The 23,692-nt window shown below is 38.4% G+C and overlaps 1 protein-coding gene across 1 annotated transcript; it reads right to left on the bottom strand.

Moving 5' to 3' along the window:
- Window positions 1-535: 535 nt before the first annotated feature.
- LOC121990858 (protein MLP1-like) lies at window positions 536-14,622 on the bottom strand. The gene is made up of 9 exons (XM_042544919.1): window positions 14,619-14,622; window positions 13,324-14,418; window positions 13,050-13,209; window positions 12,805-12,922; window positions 10,920-11,117; window positions 10,254-10,470; window positions 9,583-10,110; window positions 8,437-8,523; window positions 536-594 (listed from the first exon to the last, which is right to left on the bottom strand). The coding sequence occupies exons 1-9, from the start codon at window positions 14,620-14,622 to the stop codon at window positions 536-538; spliced, it is 2,466 nt and encodes an 821-aa protein (XP_042400853.1).
- Between the last annotated feature and the right edge of the window lie 9,070 nt (window positions 14,623-23,692).

The following is a 23,692-nucleotide window of genomic DNA, read 5'->3' on the forward strand; positions in this document are numbered from 1 at the left end:
ATTAATTTTCAAATCCAACTAAAGCATCAGGAAAATTTGATGTGGATGCAATTACTATGATGTCTGTAAAATTGGATGCTCTTAGAAAGAAGTTGGAAAATATGAGAGCAAATACTAGCACGGTCAATGTCATAGTATGTTGTTGTGAAACATGTGGAGGTTCTGATCATGCTCAAGACTCATGTCCTTTAGAAGCTATTTCTGTACAAATTAATCAACTTGAGCAGTGTGATGCCATTGTTAGTTACAATCAAAGACAGAACAATTCATATTCAAACACATACAACCCTGGGTGGAAGAATCATCCAAATTTCTCTTATAAAAATAATCAAGAACAAGGATCATCTATGGGGGCTAGACCAAGTTTCCAACCTGGGCAACAAAATTTTCAACAACCTTCTTAGAACAATCAAATTTCAAGATTGGAGAAAATGATTGAAGAGCTTATCTTGAGTCAAAACGAAATGAAGTAAGAATTAAAGGTGCTAACTTAAAAAATTGATAATTCAGAAAAGCACCAGAAAATTCAAGATAGTCAAATTGCCCAAGTAGCTTCATCATCTTCAAGAGCTTCAGGACAATTTCCAAGAAAACCTGATGTTAACACCATGGAACACTGTAACTGAATAAAATCTAGGAGCGGACGGATCTTAAATGATCCTCAAGTGACTGCTCTAAAAGGGATGAAAATTAAAGAAGAGATCTCTCCTCCAACACTTGAACCAATTCAGATTCAAGATGAAGAGGAGAGTATCAATAAGGTTGAAGAGACTCTTCCACTTAACCCACAAAGTCAAGTAGCCTCTTTTCTTCAAAGATTAGTTATGCTAAAAAAGGATGAAGAGTTTGACAGATTTCTAGACAAAGTTAAGATATTTGTGTGGAAGTTCCTCTAATTGATGCTATTCAGCAAATGCCAAAGTTTGTCAAATTCCTGAAGGACATCATGTCCAACAAGAGGAGGAAAGGAGACATCTAGACCATAGCACTTACCGAGGAATGTAGCGTTTTATTCGAAAAGAACACTTCTCCGAAGTTCAAAGATCCAGGAAGTTTTTACATACCTTGCACTATAGGAGCTGAATTCATAGAAAAAGTTTTTGTGATTTAAGGACGAGTGTTAGTTTCATTCCATATTCAATTTGTAATAAGTTAGGTCTCAAAACCTTTAAACTTACTACCATGACACTGCAATTAGCTGATCATTCTTGCAGGTACCCTATGGGTATTATAGAGGATGTGCCGGTAGAAGTTGGCGGGATCATTATTCCCACAGATTTTGTGGTACTTGACATGGAAGAAGACTTAAAAATTTTGATCATATTAGGAAAACCCTTCCTTGCTACAGCTGGAGCTATAATTGATGTTAAAAATTATAAACTTGCATTGGTAATTGGTAAGGAAATGTTGGAATATGATTTATTAAATTCTTCTAACCATGTCTCTTCTCTTTTAGTGAGTGTCTACAGTGGGGTGGACACTTACAAATTAGAGGATTGGAATTTCCATCCTCATGGGAGGTCACCGGATGAGGAACACGATCCGGCAAGCATTGGGAGAAGGCCTCCCATCAAAAATGAAAAGTATATCTGCCCTCCGAGGACAAGAAAATGAGAAGAAAATTAAGAAGACCGGTCAAGCTAATTGTTGGTCCCTCTGAAGGCCGGCAAGAGGGGAGGGGTGAATTGTCCTACAAAATAAAACAACACTTTCTCATATTTTCAACTAAATAAAAGCACTTGTAATTAAAATAAAGAGACTAATAAAAAGCAAACAGACACAAGGAAGTTACTTGGTTTGCAATAAGGAGATTGCTAATTTAAGGAAAATATGGCGCACTATCTGATGTCTCCTTCGGGCGGAGTAGCCTCTTACAGCGTTAACAGCACAGACAGAAAAGTAAAGCACAGAGAAATGGATTACAAGTGAATTGAATAAACTGTGCAGATCAGTGCTATATTTATAGCACTATTTGGGGCGCCCTGAAGGGTCCGAGCGCCCTGGGGGGATAAATTTTATCCCCTAACGTTCAGATCGAGTCAAAACTCGATTTGGTCAAAAAGTCGGGTATGGGCGCCTGGACCAAGAAAGTCAACACGGTTTACTTTTCTGGGTCCGGGACCTCTGCTCTAGTTCAGCTCGTCTCGGTTTGGGTCTTTCGCTCCGGCTCCACTAGTTTGGGTGATCTCGACCATCCGGAATAGGGCTTACCCGAACCCAAGTTCCGGCCTTCTCCTCGAGCAGCCTTCCTCCCTGATTTCTCATCCCTCGAACGTCGCGTACGTTCTTCTCGTCCACTGGTGTACACTTCCATAGTCACCTCGTCCCTCAGACGCACCGAGCCCGTCGGCTCTCTCCTGTGCCGTCCTTCTCGTTAGCCGCGTCTTCCGCTCGACTTCCTGTGTTCCTAAGCTCCTGCACACTTAGACACAAGGGTTAAAACAAACAGGATCTAACTTAACTTGTTTGATCACATTAAAACACTTTGGGGTTCCAACACTAATGACCTTAAACAAGCATTTCTTGGGAGGCAACCCAAGGGTTCTTTTAGATTGGATTCAATTTGTAATTGTCTTTTCATTAATTAGTGCTTTTAAATTTGTTGTTAATTTTTGTTTTCAGGTTGTGTTTTGCTTCCATGAGCTAGCCATGATTTCTTCATGGGCATGGAAGCGTTGGAGAAGTCGGAAAGGAGGAAGATCATCAATGACGAGATGAACAGAGCTCGGTCGTGTACTAGACACGACCGTGTTAAGTCTATAGAAGAGGAGGAATATTCGATCGTGTGACACACACTGGCCGTGTGAACTTACCCGAGGAGGAGATGTGCTCGACCGTGTACCAGACACGGTCGTGTGAAGATTCCAGAGAAGAAAAATATCTTGGTCGTGTACCACACACGGCCGTGTGAGTTTACTAGAGAGGAAAATTGCACTACCCGTGCCAATTGACACAGCCGCGTAGAAATTCCCGAGAAGGAGAAGGATCTGGCCATGTACCATGCACAACTGTGTGAATCAAGCCGAGAAGGAGAAAGCAAAGGCTGTGTTAATTAACACGACCGTGTGGGCATACCCGAGAGGGAGAAACCTTGGGTCGTGTAGATCTATGCGGTCGTGCGGAGCAACTCAACCTTGGTCGTGCTTATAAGACACGACCGTGCCTAGGCCGTGTCGGCTACATCCCTAGCTGCTTCTTTCTCCCAAACTCTTCTCATCTTCAACCCTTCTTCTCAACCTCTCATATCTGAATCTTAAACTCATTTTTCTCCATAAACTTCATCAAGATCTAGATCTTAACAATAATTCTCCTCTCCTATTTTCAAGATCTATAACTTCTTTTCCCAAATATCTTACTTTTCAAGATCTATTTTTGCAAGATCACGCTTTTCCAACAAAACAACACATTTCCCTATTTGAATTTGATAATATGTCTAATCTTTTGAAGAAACTTTGCAAGGGAAGCGGTGGATTAAGCGGAGGAAGGGAGCCAACAAAGGAAAAGGGAAAGGAAAAGGCCACAAAGGGCAAGAGAAAGAGGATTTCACGCGACGAAGGTAATGACAATGAATTCAATATCATTTTTAGAAATGAAGATCATAAATCTAGATTTGATATTCTTATCAATAGAAAGATTATGTGCAGACGGTACATAGATCCAACCGTTCTAAATATTTTAGGGATTAGAGATGATGTTAATTGAATGATTGGTTTCCTAGATTGGAATGATATCATGTACATACATTTACCTACATATCCTCGCATTATACTTGAGTTTTTGAGTTCATTAGATGTTCACTTTGCAAACGAAGATAATTACATTGGTAAAATAACTTTTAGATTAATGAATCAAGAATTTCAGTGGGCGTTTAGGGATTTCAATAATTGTTTTGGATTTTCTACCGGTAGCTTTCGCAGGTTTGACTCTAGATTCTATTGGAATAATTTTTAGAATTTGATTACTAGTTTTGATCAATCTTATGAGCCCTCTAAAGCTAAAGCTTCCCATATGCAAAACCTCATTTTTAGGTATTTACATCGAGTTATGAGTAAAACTATTTTTGGTAAAGGGGAAAGCGATGGAGTTGTTAGGAAAATGGAACTTTATGCTTTGTGGGCTATGTTACATAAGGTTGATTTTGATTCTGGTTTCCATTTTTTGCAAACCTTGGTGAGAGCTGGGAAGGCATCCTCAGGATCGATTATTTTTGGTGGTTTGATTACTCAAGTAACTATAAATTTGGGTTGTGATATAGATGAGCTAGAGATCCTTCATGGCAATAATATGATCGATATTGATGTATGTTTTGCTATGAAAATGATTTGCCGGGATGAGAATAGTTTTTCTTTTTCTATGAGGAATGGTTTTCCACTACCCCTTCCTTATCCCGAGCGGACTTCTGTTCGCAACCCTGCTAATTGGGTGATCACTGATGTAGATTCTGAGAATGTCCCTTCTTTATTCGAAGACACTGAGTTTCACCTTGAGCCCTCGTCATCTAGACACCCGCAGTCCTCCGGACATCCGGAACCTGCTAGGTATTCTTTCGCCTATGGTACAGGTCATTCCAGATTTAATTTTTCCGATTTTCGTGCATCTCTAGACTCGCTTTATGAGAAGCAAGAGGCCCAATGTGTGATGTTGGAGGATCATTTTTCTTTATCAGATGATCAATTTAGAGAGGTGCAAGATCATTTCCAGTTACGAGAAATTTTCAAGGTCAAGTGGTCGAGTTTGTTTAAGACTATGATATTGATCAAGCTAGGATGAGAGAATTCATGCAGGGTATGAGTATTACTAGTCAACAAGTTAATGCCCTCTATGAATATCATAAGTTCCTAAGTGAGACTCCAAGTTTTCCTATCGGTCGTCCACGTAGACCTCCACCTCCTCCTCCACCACCATATTGATTTCATCGGGATGATGAAAAGTTTAAGTCTAGAGGGGCAGTTTACAACCTGAAATTTTTGCATTTTCAGTTTTATGCATTTTGTTTGATTTTGTCTTGCTTTTGTTATACTTGTTTGGTTTGTATTTTTTGACTGTCTTTTGAAGTGTTTTATGACATTCATATTGAGAACATCAATCCTCACTTATATGCTTGTTTGGCTAAAAGTAAAATGGTTATCACATTTATATCTATCTTAAGTTGCATGATGTGAGCTAAGCATTCTATGGAAATAAGTTTGAGTTTTGGCTTAACCTTAAGGATTTTACTTACACTTTACTTGAGCTTGAATAGTTGATATAATTGAAATAGTCATGATTCATCCTATTTGTTTAGTACTTGATTTTCATGGTGATTTCTCAAACTTCATTTTGGTTACTAGATGAGGTTCAAATCATGTAAACTCATTTGGAAAAATCAAAACATCCCAACATTTGTATTTATGTATATTTGTGTTTAAGTGTTGCACCTTGCAATCACTTAGAAAAAAAATGAAATGGAAAAAAAGAATGAATGAAAAAAAATGATGATGATGAAAAAGGGATATAAAAAACAGTTGTCGTGAGTCAAAACTAGCAAGTTACCCCTTTGAGACCGAGTTATATTACTGGGGAAATGACTGCTATGCTTGTCTTGATATCGAGCATGCCTTTGAGACCCTGGGTTGATTGAGAAATATGAACCAAGTGTGTGACATGTAAGTGTCTATCACCGGCAACATTAGGAAATCAATTGGATGACGACTTGACTAGGACGAAGATTGAAACTTGAAGAGTTTAGGTCACTTATTTGCACTGTGCACAAAGAGACTTATGCTTAAGCCATACTTGAGTTATTTTTATGATCATGCTTATCAATGAAACTTGTAGATAGAGTAAGGAAAGTGCATCAGGGATTATGACACATTATTGAGTATGTGAGTTTTGATTGTGGCATTTTGCTTACGGATAAGCAAAAGTTTAAGTCTGGAGGTGTGATGTGTGTAGATTTTATACACTTGTTTAACATGTTTTGACACACATTCCTATATTTTATGCATGCTTTATCTATGCATTTTCATACTCCTTGTTTTACTTTTAGTATATTTACTCTTCTTTATTCGGAGATATGTTCTTGTACATTTTCTGTCTACAGGAGTCAAATTTGAAGAGGAAATGATGTTCGTGGCGAATTTGATCAATAAACGAAGGGAGTCAGCGTCAACCATGTGTGCCACACGACCATGTCAAAAGAACAGGAAGGAAAATGATTTTGGTTGTGTGGAGCATACTGGGTGTGCAGCATCAGCAGAAGAGGGGGCTGACATAGTCGTGTGGTATCACATGACCGTGTCACTTTTGAAGCAAAATGAGAACATGGCTGTGTAGATCTACACGACTATACAACTCTTCCAGAAGGCAAGCATTGTCAGGCCGTGTGTGCCACATGACTGTGCAACTTTTCTAGAGACCAAGATTGGCACGGACGTGTGTACCACGCGGCCGTGTGAGCCGTCCAGAGGTGGAGCATGGCACGACCGTGTGAATCTCACACGGTCGTGTGACTCTGGTCGAGGACAAAGCAGGCGAGGCCGTGTGAGGTTCATATGGTCGTGACACGGGTCGTGTGGCGCTCAAACCCCTTGCTCTATTTAAAGGGTTTCCTCCTCTTTGAAAGGGTGAGGCTCTCCCTTTGGGGAGATCCAATCTAAAGGATTAGGAGTTAACATTGCTCTCTTGAATTAGGAGTTAACATCCTAGCCGCTTGATAGAGATATTAGTGACTCAAAATCCATGACCATGGGAGGAATGATTTATCATTCAAGAGGAGTCTATTATATCTTGGAAATCAAGTAAAACAATTAATTTGATAATGATGAATAATGTACCGAATTAATTGAGATGTAGGCTTAGATGAAGAGATTGAATTACACATTAATCGGTTCATGGTGGTTTACAGCTTAGGACTGATATTAATTTTATCACGTTGGGTGACTAAAAACTGTTGTTAGAGGGTTACACGCATAACACTTAGACATGAACAGTGGTATCAGAAGCTAGTCGAGATCAAGATCAAATATAGATTTATTTGATACAAAGAAAAGAGAATTCGAATAGTCATAATCATGATGATTAATGGAGAATTCGAATAGTTATCATAATGATAATTAATGGAGAAGTTGAAGAGTTATCATAATGAAGGTCATAAATGAAGAATTAATGGAGTCTATAACTCTTCATCTTTCTAATTAATGAAGATCGTACATGATGAATTTATTGAGAACTTAACTCTTCGTATTCCTTGGAGACTATAAGTAGCCATCCTCGGAAAGATTCAAATGTGAAATTCCTTTACTCGATTTCTCTCTCGTCAACTTCTTCTTCGTTTTCTTCCACCGGAAGAGATCAATAGTGCTTCCAAGGTTTTGTCGATCCAAAAGGCTAGCACCTAATGGATCGTGTCAAGTTCGTGATCTAGTGCACGTGGATGCCGCTAGAGGAGTCATACGTGGGACTCTTATCTGTCTTATCTGTCTGTGATATTATTCACATCTATCGAGAACTCGAGGCATATTTTTATATTATTTTGTGTAAAACTATATGTATCATGAAAAATCATGATTTAATATATATCTTCCGCTGCGCTCCGAACCCAATAAGAAGCACCTCCAGCTTCAGGATATAAAGTATATGCAGAGAAAAAGAAATGCAAAAGGGAAAAGCATGGCAGAGGGACAGGTTTTAGCGAGTAAGCTTCAGGGCTTATAGAACCAAAAGGAACAATCGCTAAAAATTGTTTAGCAGTGTTGCAACAAGTAGACTCGTATTGGCTTTGGGAAGGAGGTTGTTAGGTTGAGTAAATATAAACATCAAATAAAAACTAGGATTGTCAATCAATTAACAATCAGGAATAGCTACCTATGATTGTCCCAGGGAAAAGTCAAGGCTTCTCTCAGTGTGTCGATCCCTACGATAAGACACACATTTGATCACTATGTTAACATCTTCTGCTAAAACCCAAGACCCAAATGTGCATAAAAGCAAAACAATTCATCCTACCAGAACTTTAATTATAGAGACAACTAATAATAAATAAAATAGCCACCACACGAATGATAAAAAGAAATTCAATACTTACATTCGGTTCTTTCTTTAAATGAGACTAGCAAGCAATGCATGAAGCACAACCCAATATAATAGAACTCCGATTCGTAATGTAGGTTGCCGCATTAGTAGCCTGTCTCCTGACACCCTGGTGAATTTGAAAGAATGATGGTTATTGCCGAAAGGAGTTGAGATATTACACATATCAAAATTATGCCTCACCACATCCCTTCAATCTTATCTGCTATAGGCCTAGAAACTCTTGGTACTAAACTTGACATTGTTAGTGATTTGAAGCCATGTGCTTGAAGAAAAATAAAATGAAATTTAGTATTTGAGAAATTTACAAAAAAACAAATAACTGGATATCAAAGCATTTAATGAGAAGGCCAAAGAAAAACTCACCTTTGTCATCATCATCATCATCTATAATATTTTTGCCTTTCTCTACATCTATGGAAATAGCAATTTGATCATTGTTGAATTTCCGCCCTGTAAAATAACTTGAGACAATAAGCAGAATCTCATTATAAAAAACATTTAGCTTTAGGAAATAGGAGAAGATTAAATAACTAAAAAACTACATACAAAGCTTCAATGCTCTAAGTGAAAGATAGAAGGGGGAGAGAAAAAAGTACCCCTCCCCTTTCCTCTCCTAATTTTTCTGCTGAAGTAAAAGCCTAGTCTAGCATAGAAGGAAGAGTAATTTCCAACACCAACTCTTCCTTATGACAAGTTTACAACTATGGTGTAGACAACAGTGTTCTAAAATTAAATAACTTCCATAGATTGACAAGAGCTTTCCTAAAAAGTTCAGAACCGCAATATAAATTTGATAGTGACTACTAATAAAAAGAAACCAAAGATTTCACTAACTTTGTATAATAGTGTAAAAGGAACTATCTTTAGGAAGGTCAAGCTATGGGAAATATTGCCATCAAGCATGAAACTACATCCCCTTCAAAACTTAATGGGAATCCTTGCGAGAGATGGACACGGAACTCATTGAAAAGGGTTCAAACTTCAAAGTTGACATCCTTTGTTACAACTTACAAAATATCAAACCTATCTAAATAAAGGTAAAGACTTTTCCTAGCGAATTCAAGCCCATTGAGACACCCTATTCTAGGAAAATAATTGGGTTTTCATTGCAACACTTTCTAATATTTTAATCTAGAGTTATTATTTTGAATCATAAAATCATCTTTTTATTTCAGATATCCATAAGCCAGCAAAATACTATTTTTACATGTAATATACGAAGATAGAAGAAACATCAAATGTTTCATATTGCTTAAGCTTATAGATAAGTTTCAAAGATGCTGAAAGGTAAGATGACAGAAGAAGATCAAGAAATAATGAATTCAACAAAATCATGATTAATGAGAAAAAATGAATACGTGATGAAATCTTCTTTAGTACAATCAACATAGATGGTAGGTGAATTATCAAGATGTTCTATTGAAGCCAAATTAATAACATAGCAAGTGTCGGCATACAACGTGAATTTTCATGTTTAGAGGCATACCATTGGTTCAACTTCTGAAGGACCTGGCAAGGCCATTTTCATTTGTTGACTAACTTTAGCACGCAGATCTTCTAATTCAGCCATAATGGATGTTATTGACTTGTCCAGAATGTTGGTGAATGCATGAATCTGATTTTCATCACCATTCATGTGAATATCAATCAATCCCAAACGAGAAATAGTCATGTTTAACCACTTCAGAAACTCCTTTGCTCCAGATAAATGCCTCTTGTTGCTCCCTTGTGATGCCAGAAGTTCATTGGTGCACCTAGTTACCTCCTGACGCAAGAAAGAGATGTCTGATTCTCGACTTTGTAATTGTGACTGAAGGTTTTCCACCTCAGCAACAAGGCTTTCTGACAAGTTATACAATTGATCAAACTTGTTGACCGTTGTTGAAAGCTTTGCTAGGGTCTTTTCATGTGAAGCTTCGAGATTCTCCAAGGTATTAGTCTTTTCTTCTATTGTACTTCGTAGCTCCTTGTTCCTGTTCTCTAGTCTTTCCACCAACATCTCTTCTTCATCAAGTGCTTCCTTGAGTGTTTCTATCTCTGAGAAAACAAAAGGAAAAAGATAAATCTTAAGTTAAAAGCACAAATGTAATTCAGTATACATCAATTGAGCACAAATAAATAATTAATAGCGAAAGAAATTAGATGCAGTAAAGACACATAAATTGCAGTTCAATGCTCACCTTGGTCTTTGGCAGTTAATGCATCATTCAAAGGTTTAACCCTTCTGTTTAGTTCATCCAATGACACCTCCAAACTGCTTAACTCAGATACTCTTAACTCTAATGATTTCTTGTCATTAATCATTGCCTCGACCTGCTTTTCTAAACTACAAATAGCGGCCTTGGCAGACTCTAACTCTGTAGTGGAGCTCCTGACAACAGCTTCAGCATCTCTTATCTGAGAAACAAGTTCCACAGTAATTCTATTTGCATGGACATCTTTTCTTGCAGTTCTCTTTGCAAGTCGACGATTGTAGCTTTCAATTCTGAAGCTCCATTGCTTCTAAAGCTTTTAATGATGAAGAATAATCTGTCAGCCAAGGATCTGATAGCTTCATCAGTGAGTGGAGTATTTCCTTCAGTTGACACTTGCCAGTAGTATTCGCTTGGTAATTTCCCAGATTTACACACAGATTTTCCTCTAAAGATCAGTTCATTTTCAGCTGCTCCAGAGTGTCCATGCTCTATATCATTGATTAATTCATTGCATACTTGGTATATAAAGGACAAATTTCTATTTACTGCACCAACTTCAGTCTCTTTGACCATAATGGTTGACTCAAGTTTAGCTACTACTCCTTTTAGAAACTCTAATTCTTCCCTTTAAGACAAAAACTTCCTACCCACAGAATCTATGTTTTTCACAAGGTGGCTGGTTTGTTCAGCCAATGAGAAGGATTGTTTCTGCAGTTTTATCTTTAGGTCATTGAACTCACTCAAACAGTCAAGCACGCATTCAACACCAAAAGCAAGATTATAAGTTAAATTGCATCCCTCAGTAGGTCCATGTGACTTGAAATTTGAAAGATCATAAACAAAATTCACCTGAAATAGATCTTCACTTATTAGTACCCATGAAAGATGATAAATAAAATTAGAAAGAAAAACAATAAAAGGCAATATTTCAATAGGCAACTGATGTGAGCCATAGAAAGGAAAATAATGAAAGGAATTTCCTGCTCAAAGACTCAAACCAACAAGAATCAACTCAAACACTTAGTGCAAAACAAGCATAATTGAGACATCTTCCTTGAGGTTTTTTGTAGTATCATTCTTATATTAATCTAAAAACTTAATCAACATCATACTTTGTGCTGATTATATATTTGTAAGATATTCAAAGGGAACCAAGTAGGTTCCAAGACAATCAACATAGTCTACAGGTAGATAAGTCAAATCAATTAGAGTTCAATTTGGGAGGTATAGCAAGATCAAACAAAAGTACTAAATAACCTTGTGTATTAGAAAATATATCCCTGACATGAAACTACATAACAGAATAATATCCATGTATCCCATCCCAACTAATTGGCATACATGGTATAGGAAAAGAATGGATAACTTCCCAGGGAATCTGTAATCATCATAAACAGAAAAACACAACAAATTCATGACAAGCTAGATGGCATATTACTGTAATGTTTAGACTCAACGTCAATATTTTATTCATGGTTTAAAATGTTTGAGTCATATTGGAGTTTCAATTTATAACCAGAACAATACGATTTTGATACCGTATCGTGTCATACTGATATAATTTCAGTATGTTTTAAATATAAAATATATTAATTAAAAATAAAACTTTAATCTAAATATTTAAAATACAAAAAAATATTTTTTTGTTAAAAAAAAGGAAAAAAATGCGGAATACAATTCCTCTATATGGTAATAAATAAATAAATATTTTATTATATATTTTTGAAATTAAAATAAATAAAAAATATATATCAAATTAATAACATAATTTTATTAGGCTTGGATTAAGTTTAGATTATCCTATTATAGCTAAGAGTTGATTAAAATTATTAACCTAAGTTTTTCACCCTAGGCCCATGCGCGTTCCCCGCCGTGACTCGCAGAGGTCGCAACAGCCTCACTGTAACCCACGACGCCAGTGGTGCCGGGAGGTTGACAGAACGGTAAATTTCGTCCATTTCGCGTGGCACGCAACAAAATTTTAAACTATAATTTTATTCTTCTGGAAAATACTTTTCCTAAGAAAGGAAACAAAATAAGAAAATAATTAAGTTCCAAAATCACTGTTGGTATAATGATGCCTTAGATTTGCAAGTATTGTAAGCTCAAAGAAAGATGAACATTTCCAAAGATGACCATTTCCTATATTGAAGAGCTTCCTTACATGTCATGTTTATTCATATTAGGCATCTTGTTAACAGTTTTACAAACAAAGATATGAATAAAGCAATGTTTATTCTAATAAACAAATAACAAGGAAAAAATGGAAATGAACTCAAGAAACTCAAAAACCCGAACCTTAGTTCACCATCAATCTTAAGAGAAGTGGGTTCATGTGTAGCATTATATATATATTAAAATCATCCACGTTTTCACCAAGCCTACTTGCGGTAACAACAGAGAAAAAATAGGCTCAACCTACTTTTCAGAAAATGACAAGTTTCATGTGGCAACAAACAAACCTGGGAATCACGAAGAAACATAAAACAAAGTAAGATATCACAAAGTTGCGTCAAAAATATTTTATTTTAATTACCTCATGAAGTGGATTATCAGCTGGAAAATTAACAGGGGATTTGAAATCTTTCCCTGTTTCAATAAATTCCATAAAAGCCTCAACATGACTTAGGAGGTCAAAATCCCTCATAAACCAACTAGTAAGAAGACCAGAAAATTCAGAACAGTTATTCATCACCTGGCCAATGCCAGACCTTAATTCAGCAAGATTTTCAATCTAAATTAATTTCCTCAAGATGGCGAAAAGCATATGCTCTAGCAAACTCAGTAGCATCTTTCCGTTTATATGCTTCAAAAAGTGCAGCTTCTGCTTTCCCAATTTCCTCCTGCAGGATATCAGTCCTTTCTTGAACTTCATTCAACTCAGCTAGTAGCAGCTCAGCTGTTCGTTTGGATTTCTTTGCTTCCTGTTCTGCAGAAACTACTGCAGAATTCAATTAAAGATTCAGTTTTCCAATTTCTTCCAACTCCTGAGCAGCATCAATGCTAGCATTTTCTTTCCCAATATCAATGCCATCCAAAGCCTTCGATAATTTACTTAATGTCTGGTTAGTGTTAGCCAAATGCTGTACAGTCTCTTTAAACTGATTTTCTAATATTTCTTTTTCTGATTCTAATGCTTCTACTTGCCGGTTTCTCTCAGAATTCAAATGTGTTATCATAATATTCATTTTCTCAATTTCTTCCTTCAGGCCATCTCTTTGCTGCACAAGTCCTTTTCCTTTCCTGACAGCAATATTTAGTTTCTCTCTGATAGAAGCAGACTTTTCCTCCTCCTGAGTAAGGTGCTCCCTCATCGCATTCTTTTCGTTGCAAATCACATCTAACTGTGATGACAACAACTTGTTCTTTTCAATTTCAGTGGCCATCTCTTCCTTCAATGATTCCTGCTGTCTACTTATCGCCTCTATTTCCCCACTCAAAAATAGGCACCTCTCCATAAATTCATTTTTTTCATCTGTCAACAAATTCAGATTAGAGATGGCATTGTCAAGTTCTACTCTCATGCTGCTTAACTCCTGTGCTATGTTATGTGGAACATCTCCTAATTCACTGTTACTCGTGGAAATTTGGTTTGCAGCACAAACAAGCTCCATAGCATCTTTAGGCACAGATCCCGTAGAATCTTCAGGCATAGACTTCTCTGCAACAAGGTTTATGTATCTATCAACAAGTATTTTCAGTAGTAGTTCCAAGCTCTTGATTGCACTACCATCAGAAGGAACTGCAGGATGATCAGATTCCTGGATCGCATTATTTACCAAATCAAGCAGTCTCCCAATTTCATTTTCCATATCTTGGAATTGCAGGTTCTCTTGCACATTCTCAGTCAACTTTTCCTGAAGGTTATTTATTTCTCTTTGAAAATTATCTCTGTTAACATCTTGTTGAGCAATTTTCTCTGAAAGCTCATGATATTCAAAGTTTAGCCTGTTCAGTTTTCCAGAAAGAATATCTTTTTCAGATTTAATAATTACAATCTCTGCAGTGACTTCTGATAACTTTTTGTATGACTCTTCTAGATTGATAGTGAGAGTGTTTGAAGAAGCTTCAAGATCCTTGATCTTCGATCTCAATGCATTGCTTTCCTGCTGTAACTCAGCAATTATGTTTTCAATGATTCTTGTAAAATCTAAGCCGCATGAATTCTAAATACAGCGGAATTGTCATTGTTCTTCGTGTAGAGCTTGTCGATCCAATAATCCTGTGGAAGAAGAAGAAGGAGAAGAAGGTTGACCTTCCGGAGGAGTTATGGTTGACGGCGCCGAATTCTCTTCGTCAATAGGGAATAAAGAGACGTCTCAAGATTACCCTAATTTTTTGGGGACCAACCCATTATATAGTGCACGTCTATTATCAACCCATAGATGATAATAGTATTGCATATTTGAGAGCATGAAACAGAAACGAAATAAACTATAATCACTCACAGTGATCTCCGGAAGAAATCGTAGAAGGAGACGCCAGTCGACGAAGATGCTGCCGTTATCGGAAGGACAATCACGGGTAACCGGAAAGTCCTTCAAAATTCACGAGCCAAATCCCAGATGTTCTGTTTTGCTTCTCTGATCACCACCAAACCTTCTGCTGCGTTCTCTCTGATTCATTCCCTTCTCATGGCTTGGACACACTTTTTATAAGAAGGTTAAGGAAGACAGAGAAAAAGACACCCCTTCGTCTCCTTAGCGTTATGCAGCAAGGAGGGAGATGAAGGGGAAACGACACCCCTTCATTTTCTCAATGTCTAGCATCCTCCACTCGTCCAAGTCAATCCATATGGTCACATAGACCATGTCAGTCACATAGACTTCAGGTGATCATGTCACGAAGACCAAAGCAAAATTAATTAGTCACAAAGACCAATATAAAAACATCCATTCCATACATTAGGGAAAATGATTCGTGCGACAACAAGCACAGTGAGCATTCAATTACTAAGAAGATTGTCACACCTTACTTAGCTGCTCTATTGAACGAATCAGAGACATCAATGACTTGCCTTTACCCCAGATTAAATTATTTACATCAATATGAACATCTCTAATCCCTCATATTGACTATATGTCAAGAGCATATTCAACATCTCCAATCAAACAAATTATTTACAATTACATTTTATGTACTAAACTAAAAATATAACTGGTACCAATGAATAAATGTCATAGATGTAAATCAATCTTAATCTTCCCTTTTAGCTAGAATCTATTCATTCTAATCAGTCGCTTTTCTAGTTATGCTCCATAGACCGAATCATCCGTGGCCAATAGGAAACACACTAAAGTAGCAGACACTGATCAGAACTTCAAGTAAAGAGCTAAATAGTCACTTAGGGTAAGATTGAGATTAACTTATAATCTCAAGGATCTCACATAGTAGAGAAGCAGAGATCCATTCTCCTACTACCCTTCTTGTCGCCATAGCACATGTGGTATGAATTACATGCTACGATGCTATTCTCTTTACTAAAAAGAGCGCATGTTTTTTCCAAATTTTAACATCATACATATTTCGATCTAGACATACCTAATGTCTAATCCTGAATACAACATATGAATTCCAATCTGGCTTTCAACAGGTTTAGTAAATGGTAGGTTAATTTACTTCGATCATTACATAAATAATCTCATCTTGACACAATTATCAAGGCAACCTTAACTTATAGGCATGCCTCTATTCACAGCTACATAAGCTATCCTATAAGTAACGGTCTTACCTCTATTTATACTCAACAAATAGAGATGATTGTCCATGTGAGTGGACCAATCTCAACCTGCCAACATGCTTATCGAGACTTTTATTCGAATGTAACAAAGACATATACACTGAATAGATCATGACATTTTTCATTTATCAAAATGTCTTTATAATAAGTTATATTCTTCGAAGTCCCAAAGACTTCACATGTCCATGAAATGACTTTTCAGTCAATGGCTTAGTAAAAGGATCAGCAAACATATTTCGTGTAGGGATGTACTCAAGAATTAGCTTTTTCTTGTCAACAATATCCCTTACAAAATTATACTTAATTTCTATATGCTTGCCTTTGCCGTGATATTTGCTATTGCAGCTTGACTGTCACAGTACACTGTAACAGGACTCCCACTATCCTCAGCAATCTTCAGATGCTTCAGGAACCTTCTTAGCCAGACAACCTCTTACACAGCCGTTGCACAAGCCACATACTCAGTTTCCATTGTCGATAAGGCTGCACAAGCATGTTTCTTGCTGTTCCATGAGATGGCGCCACCATTCAGCAAGAAGACATAACCAGATGTGGATTTTCTATCATCAAGGTCCCTTGCCCAATCTGCATCTGTGTAGCCACTTAAGCTCATTTCTGATCCTTGGAAACAGAGGCAATAATTAGTTGTTCCTTTGAGAAATTTAAATATCTTCTTCACCATTTTCCAGTGTCTCGATCCTGGGATTAACCGAAAACGACTAACTAAGCCAACAACATAGCTTATATCAGGACGAGTACACAATATAGTGTACATCAAACTACCAATAGCACTGACATATGATTTTTTCTTCATTTCGACTATTTCCTCAGGAGTCTTGGGATACATGCTTTTGCTCAAGACAGTACCTCTCGTTATAGGTGTCTTTTCAATGTTGCAATCTAACATATTGAAGTGTTGTAGCATCTTAGTGATATAAGCTTCTTGAGACAAACCTAAAAGCTTTTTTGATCGGTCTCTAATGATCTTCACTCCTAAGATGTACTCTGTTTCTCCTATATCTATTATGTCAAATTGCGATGAAAGCCAACTTTTGACTTCCATCACACACTTTATGGAGCAACAACCTGTTTAAGTAGCACAAGCTCTACACAGATCTGATAGGACCCATCGTCAACTTGAGAGATATTCTTTTCTCTTGTTTGACAATGGTGATGTAGTATTTGTTGGTCTCAATGAGCCTATATCTTATCAAGAAGTTGTACAGGGCCTAGATTCTGAGAAATGACTAGAAGCCATGAGATCGAAAATGGAACCCATGTACACTAACCAAGTATAGACTTTGGTTGATCCATCTGAAGGGATCAAACCCATTAGGTGTAAGTGGGTCTTCAAAGTGAAGACTGACATAGATGATTATATGCATACCTATACAGGTAGATTGGTGGCTAAATGATTCAAGTAGATTCATAGTATAGACTATGATGAAACCTTTTCATCAGTTGCGATGCTAAAGTCTATTCGAATCATGCTTGCTATTGTATCTTACTATGATTATGAGATCTAGCAGATAGATGTCAAAACTTCATTTCTTACTGGAAATCTACTAGAGGATGTGTATATGACACAACCTGAGAGATTTATCAATCCAAAACATGTTGGAAAGGTGTGTAAGTTATAACAATCCATTTATGGATTGAAACAAACTTCTAGAAGCTGGAATATTTGATTTGGTGATGCAATCAAAGTGTTTGGTTTCATCAAGAATGAAGATGAATTTTGTGTCTATAAGAGGGTTAGTGGGAGCATAGCCATCTTTCTCATATTGTATGTAGATGACATACTTCTCATTGAAAATGATATCTCTACTCTTCAGTTAGTGAAGAATTGGCTTAGGAATTATTTCTCAATGAAGGACTTAAGTGAAGCAGCCTACATTTTAGGCATCAAGATCAATAGAGATAGATCTCAGAGATCGCTTAGTCTAAGTCAAAGTACATATATCGACAAGGTGCTTAAACATTTTGCCATACAAAATTCCGAGAAGGGATTGTTGCCGATGTCACATGGTGTGAGTCTTTCGAAGACTCAATTCCCCTCTTATAAGGAAGAAATAGATCACATGGATCATATTCCTTATGCATCTGCTATAGGGTCTATCATGTACGCCATGCTTTGTAGTCGTCTAGATGTCTCGTATGCGTTAAGCATGATGAGCAGATACTAGTTAGATCCAAGTGAAGGTCAGTGGATAGTAGTCAAGAATATTCTTAAGTACTTGAGAAGAACTCAAAATTATTTCTTGATCTTTGGAGGCAATGAAGAGCTTACTGTAAAGGATTACATCGATGCTAGCTTCCAAATTGATAAGAATGATTCCAAATCGTAGTCAGGGTATGTATTTTACTTAAATGGTGATGCTGGGTATTAGATATTCCGACGCTTCCATCTCATTCGAGTGATCATCGATAGAGGAGATGTGAGACTATGCAGAATATCGACTGATGCTAACATTGTGGGTCCTTCAACTAATGCTTTGGCATAGAGAAAGCATGATGGTTACACTAGGTCAATGGATATTAGATATTTCAATGATTGACACTAGTGACATAAGAAGATTGTTAGTGTAAGCCCTAAGAGCCAATCAAGAGTTGATTGACTTAGGACATATTGTATCATATTTTATTTTTATTAATAAAAGGTAAAATTGGTTATTATATTTATTTCACTTCAGTGTCGAATGAATATGTATAATGATGTCCTAGGGTAGTAGGTTCTTATGTACAACATATCAATTAGTTGAATTAATTATGGGAATTGTAGATTTATATAGAACTCTACTTTTAATTATTCCTAGTCAAGTATTAATATACAAGGACAATATTAATGCGCTGAGACTAACATGTAGGTCAACGGATGACTTAATCTTACAAGTCATAGATATGAGATATCAAGTTGGCACATGAGTATTTATTAAAGAATATGTACCGAATTGACCTGCCATGAGAATGCTTCATGGATCATTATATGAGTGTTATAAACATTCTCATGTGACTATTAGTATGAATAGTCCGTAGACCTGAAGTCACTATTGTTCCCTACATAAGGAGTTGGGTACTTTGGTATCGTTAAACGTCACCTGTAACAAGGTGGACTATAAAATCGATCACTGGGTATGCAATGAATTATGCGGAGGGATGTGAGTGATGTAGATGAGATTTATCTCTTTCATATGACAGAAGTGATATCTGTGGACCTCTTGATTAGTAGGATACAAAAATGTATAACCATGCTCAAATGAGTCAATATAAGATATTGAGCTTATTTGTTTTGAGTGTATCCACTTAAAGATCAAGAAACACAAAGATTGATAAGAGGATGACACGGTCTATGCCTCATTGATCAATCTAGATATCAAGAATAAAAGGACTGAGTCATACAAGATAATAGCCATGGAAAGGTTAAGTCGGATCTCGACATTCTCGCCACTTGGGTAGCAATGATGCATTGCTAGATGTCACTCATTGCTTATGTATCTAAAATGTTGATTTGAATACATTGCCAACATTATGAGAGCCTATTGGGTCACATACAAAGAACATGTTGGTTTCGAGATGGATATTTTAATATGACTAAAATACTAAGGATCTTAAGAATAATAGGTTAATCCAAAGTATTGGTGTCATCTTTATGGTGATTGACACTAGTGCTAGTGGGAGATTGTTGGTATTAGGCCTAAGAGCCAATTATGAGATGATTATGCTTTTTGGGTTACTCATGAGTTAGACTCAAATGAATCCACTCATTGGATTGAGTTCAATCTGAATTAGACACATTGGATTAATGGGTTAGACTCATTAGATTATTGGATTAATGAGTTAGACTCATTGAGTTATTGGATTAATAGTTAATCAAATTTAATAATCCAATCCAATAAGAGGAATACAAAGAGACAAAAATCGTTGATATTCATTGGATGAATATAAATTGGTTTTGAGTAGATTTTTCGTATGAAATGAAATATGAGACTCTTGATCTTCCTCTCCTTCTTTCTCCTCTTCTTCCTTCTTGGTCAAATCCCATTTTTGGCCGAATCACCTTGTGTGGTTCTTCTCCGAAGGCTTAGTTCGTGTGACGAATGAAGGATGTGTTCATGTAGGTACCATAGAGGCGCGACCGCTTGATCGCGCTGAGATCTACATCCAAAGAAAAGTTACTGTCGGATTACGAAGGGCACACAACAAAGGTATTCCTCTCATGTAAAACTCAGTATTGATAGTTTTTACCTTCACATGGATCTTCTGGAGAAGATCTAGTAAATTTTTTGTTGCGCTTTTCACGTGTTTAGCGCATTAGATCCCTACATGGCCCTTATTCAAACTAATGAGACATTACTTAAACTAGATTCTACAGATTGGTACCAAGGAGTAGACGAAGACCCCACAACCATCACAAGACCAATAGTAAGAAGGTATAGGGGCTGGTAAGGAGGGGGGAGGCCAAAGATAGGCTGGTGAACATTCAATAGTGGGGAGATGAGGGACTTACTCAAGGACGAAAATGTAAAAAACTTGAAGCGAAGATAAAGAGGATTGGCGTACACACAAACTGTAAAATACCGAAAAATGGCGAATAATAATAAGGAAATTTTTCAGAATTTTTAGAAATTTTTTGGGAATTTTTCAGAGCTCGTATGGACGAGTTAACGGAGGTAAAAACAAAGTCCGGGAAAGCCTGTTTAGGCTACCCCATTTAAGCGAGGAAAAGTTATTTTTTTCCTTTTTATTTTCTTTTTTCTTTTATTCTTATTTCTTCTCCATCGCTGTTTCTTCCCCAAACCCGCGCCTCCTCTCCCGATTTCCCCCGACGCCGTGCCCTAACCGCCCTTCCCAACCGGCGCCGCAACACCGCCTTCTCCCTCGTGTACAAGGTGATCGGCTAAGGAGTCCGAGCCTCTGTCGATTCTCCACTCTTTGTGCTCGTGCCCTAGCGCCGGCAGTTCAGTTCTCTTCTCGGCCGCACCTTCTCCACCCGATGGCGTCGCCACCCGTAGTGTCGTCGGCCTCCTCCAAGTCGTGCCCTAGCGTGGATCCACTGCTCCTCTTCCAATCCGGAACCATGCCCTAGATGTTTGCCACTAGCCGCCTCCTCTGTGCTCATTCCCTAGCTAGCCAGCCGGCCGCCGATCACTAGCCATTGGACGCCGGAGCTTTCCCCTTTTTCCTTGGATTTCTCTCCTTTGTCTTGGCCAGAATTTCCCTCTACCCTAGCTCTCGGTCCACTGCCGACGAGTGCTGGTCATCTCGATCCGAGGTGCCACCTCTACACGAGTTGGGTTTCAACTAGGGGCAAAGGTCAGTGCTCTAGTTGGTTCTTCACTGTGGTTCTATCCTTGTTGTTACCGTGCTCTAGCTGTGATTCGTCTAAGATTGTTGCTAATTTAGGGATATTGATTTGGTGGACAGCAGCTGTTGGAGTTCATACGAGGGAATATATGGATTAGGACTGATTATTGGAGGTTGTTTGATCAAGGTAACTCCGACCTTGGATCAGTGGTGGTTTATCCCAATTTGGGTAAGTTTTGAATTTGATTCATTTTTGTGTTGGATTGATTAACTAGTTGATGAGAAGATATGGGTCTGGAATGAGAATTTGAGTTGATTAAGTCATACTTATTTTGATTTGGATTGGTGTCAATTTGGAATTTGATTAATTAGTTGATATGAAATGAGATTTGATTTTATTTCCTGTTGAGGTTTGGTTCACTAGTGATTGGTTGATTTAGAGGAATACATGGTTGTATCGAAAACATTAGATTAATAATTGTGATTAATAGTCATGGGTTGGATTCATACAGTTCCTTGTTGGCAGAATTGAAAAGATTGTAATTAAGGATTCATAGGTAAGAGTTGTGGAAACTAATCATTTATTGAGGATAATAATGATCGGTTTGAGTAGGATTATTTTTCTTGAGGGTTTGGATCTTTAGGTCTAGCTGTTGGTGCAATTTTCAGTAGGTCAAGGTTGACCTAGTTGACCAAGCGTAAACCTTGGTCATGGTTTCGATGTTTGACAATACAGAAAGATATGTAGACATGGACAATACAGGTGCAGTTGTCCATGCGGAGAGATACTGATCAGGGTCTGATCAGGTTGGATGAAGAAGAGTCAAGTAGGTCAAGGTTGACCGGATACTTGACTGGGAAGTCCTAACTGGGATGTTAGGCAGTTCGGAAAGTCCTGGTGAGTGAAGCCAGGCAGTCGGGAAGTCCTGGTGAGTGAAGCCAGACAGTTGGAGAAAGTCCTGGTGAGTGAAGCCATGCAGGGGAAAGACCTAGTGAGTGAAGCTAGGCAGTTCGGAAGTCCTGGTAAGTGAAGCCAGGCAAGGGGAATCCAGATGGGTCAAGGTTGACCAGACATCTGGTGAAAAGTCCAAGTATGGAGACTTGGCACGGGTAAAGTCCAAGTATGGAGACTTGGCACGGAAAAGTCCAAGCAGGGAGCTTGGCACGGGAAAAGTCTAAGCAGGGAGCTTGGCACGGGAAAAGTCCAAGTATGGAAGCTTGGCATGCGAAGTCGGAGAGGGCTCGGTAGCTCGTTCTCTGGACCGGATGGAGTCGGAGAGAGCTCGGTAGCTCGTTCTCCGGACTAGGTCAGAGAGGGCTCGGTAGCTCGTTCTCTGGATCGGACGAAGTCGGAGAGGGCTCGGCAGCTCGTTCTCCGGACTAGGTCAGAGAGGGCTCGGTAGCTCGTTCTCTGGACCGGACGAAGTCGGAGAGGGCTCGTGTTGGAAAGTATAGTGGGAGCTCTAAACCTGGATCGGTCTGGTGACCGATCCAGTGATACGCTGAGTTATCTGATCGGTCTGGTGACTGATCAGTAACCAAACAGAAGCATTCTGTTGCTTGTCTGAACGGTCAGCAGACCGATCAGTGATTGATCAGAAGGAGATCACCTTCGGGAGGGAAAGGTCATGATCGGTCATGGGACCGATCAGGGAAGGACCTGATCGGTCCTCATGACCGATCAGGGAAGGGCCTGATCGGTCCTGTGACCGATCAGGACCCTTGTGGACCGATCAGGATGAAGCCTGATCGGTCCACGTCCTAGCCGTTGCGTAGCAACGGCTAGTCTCTTCTGTGTCTTTTTCGCAGGTTATAAAAGGGGTTGAGGAGCTACTGTTCCAAGTGTTACTTCTTCCTTTTTGCCCCTGCTTCTTGCTGCACTTGAGCTTTGCTGAGCTCTCTGATTCGTGAAGCTTCGTGTGAGCTTCCCCGGCTGGTCAGCTGCTGCTGTTCTTCCGTGAAGTTGCTGCTTCGACAACGGAAACCAGTCGAAGGCAAGCAAGGTGTTTTACATTCATATTGTTTGTATTTCTTGCTGTATTTCTATCTTGTTGTTACAAGTTATTGTGGCAAGGTTTCTCCACCCAGAAGGAGTTGTTATTAGCCGGTTTTCCGGGGTCTCATCCATCGACGGATTGATAGGCTTCGTCCACCTTACGGACACGCCGAGGAGTAGGAGTATCATCTCCAAACCTCGTTACATCGACGAGTTTGAGGTTTGCTATTCTCCGTTGTCGTTTCTTTTGTTTATTTCCGCTGCGCTAACCCTAATCGTAGGAAGAAACGCGAAGATTTGGGGCGGCTATTCACACCCCCCCTCTCTAGCCGCGATCATCGGTCCTAACAAGTGGTATCAGAGCAAGGTCGCTCTTCGCCGGAT

This window comes from Zingiber officinale, chromosome 6B (genome assembly GCF_018446385.1).
Source record: "Zingiber officinale cultivar Zhangliang chromosome 6B, Zo_v1.1, whole genome shotgun sequence".
NCBI lineage: Eukaryota > Viridiplantae > Streptophyta > Magnoliopsida > Zingiberales > Zingiberaceae > Zingiber > Zingiber officinale.

Coding starts and splice junctions, on each gene's coding strand:
- LOC121990858 (XM_042544919.1), bottom strand. Junction 12,923..13,049: donor AAACGGAAAGATGCTACTGA/GTTTGCTAGAGC, acceptor TCTTCTTACTAG/TTGGTTTATGAGGGATTTTG. Junction 10,471..10,919: donor TTGTGAAAAACATAGATTCT/GTGGGTAGGAAG, acceptor CTTGTTTCTCAG/ATAAGAGATGCTGAAGCTGT.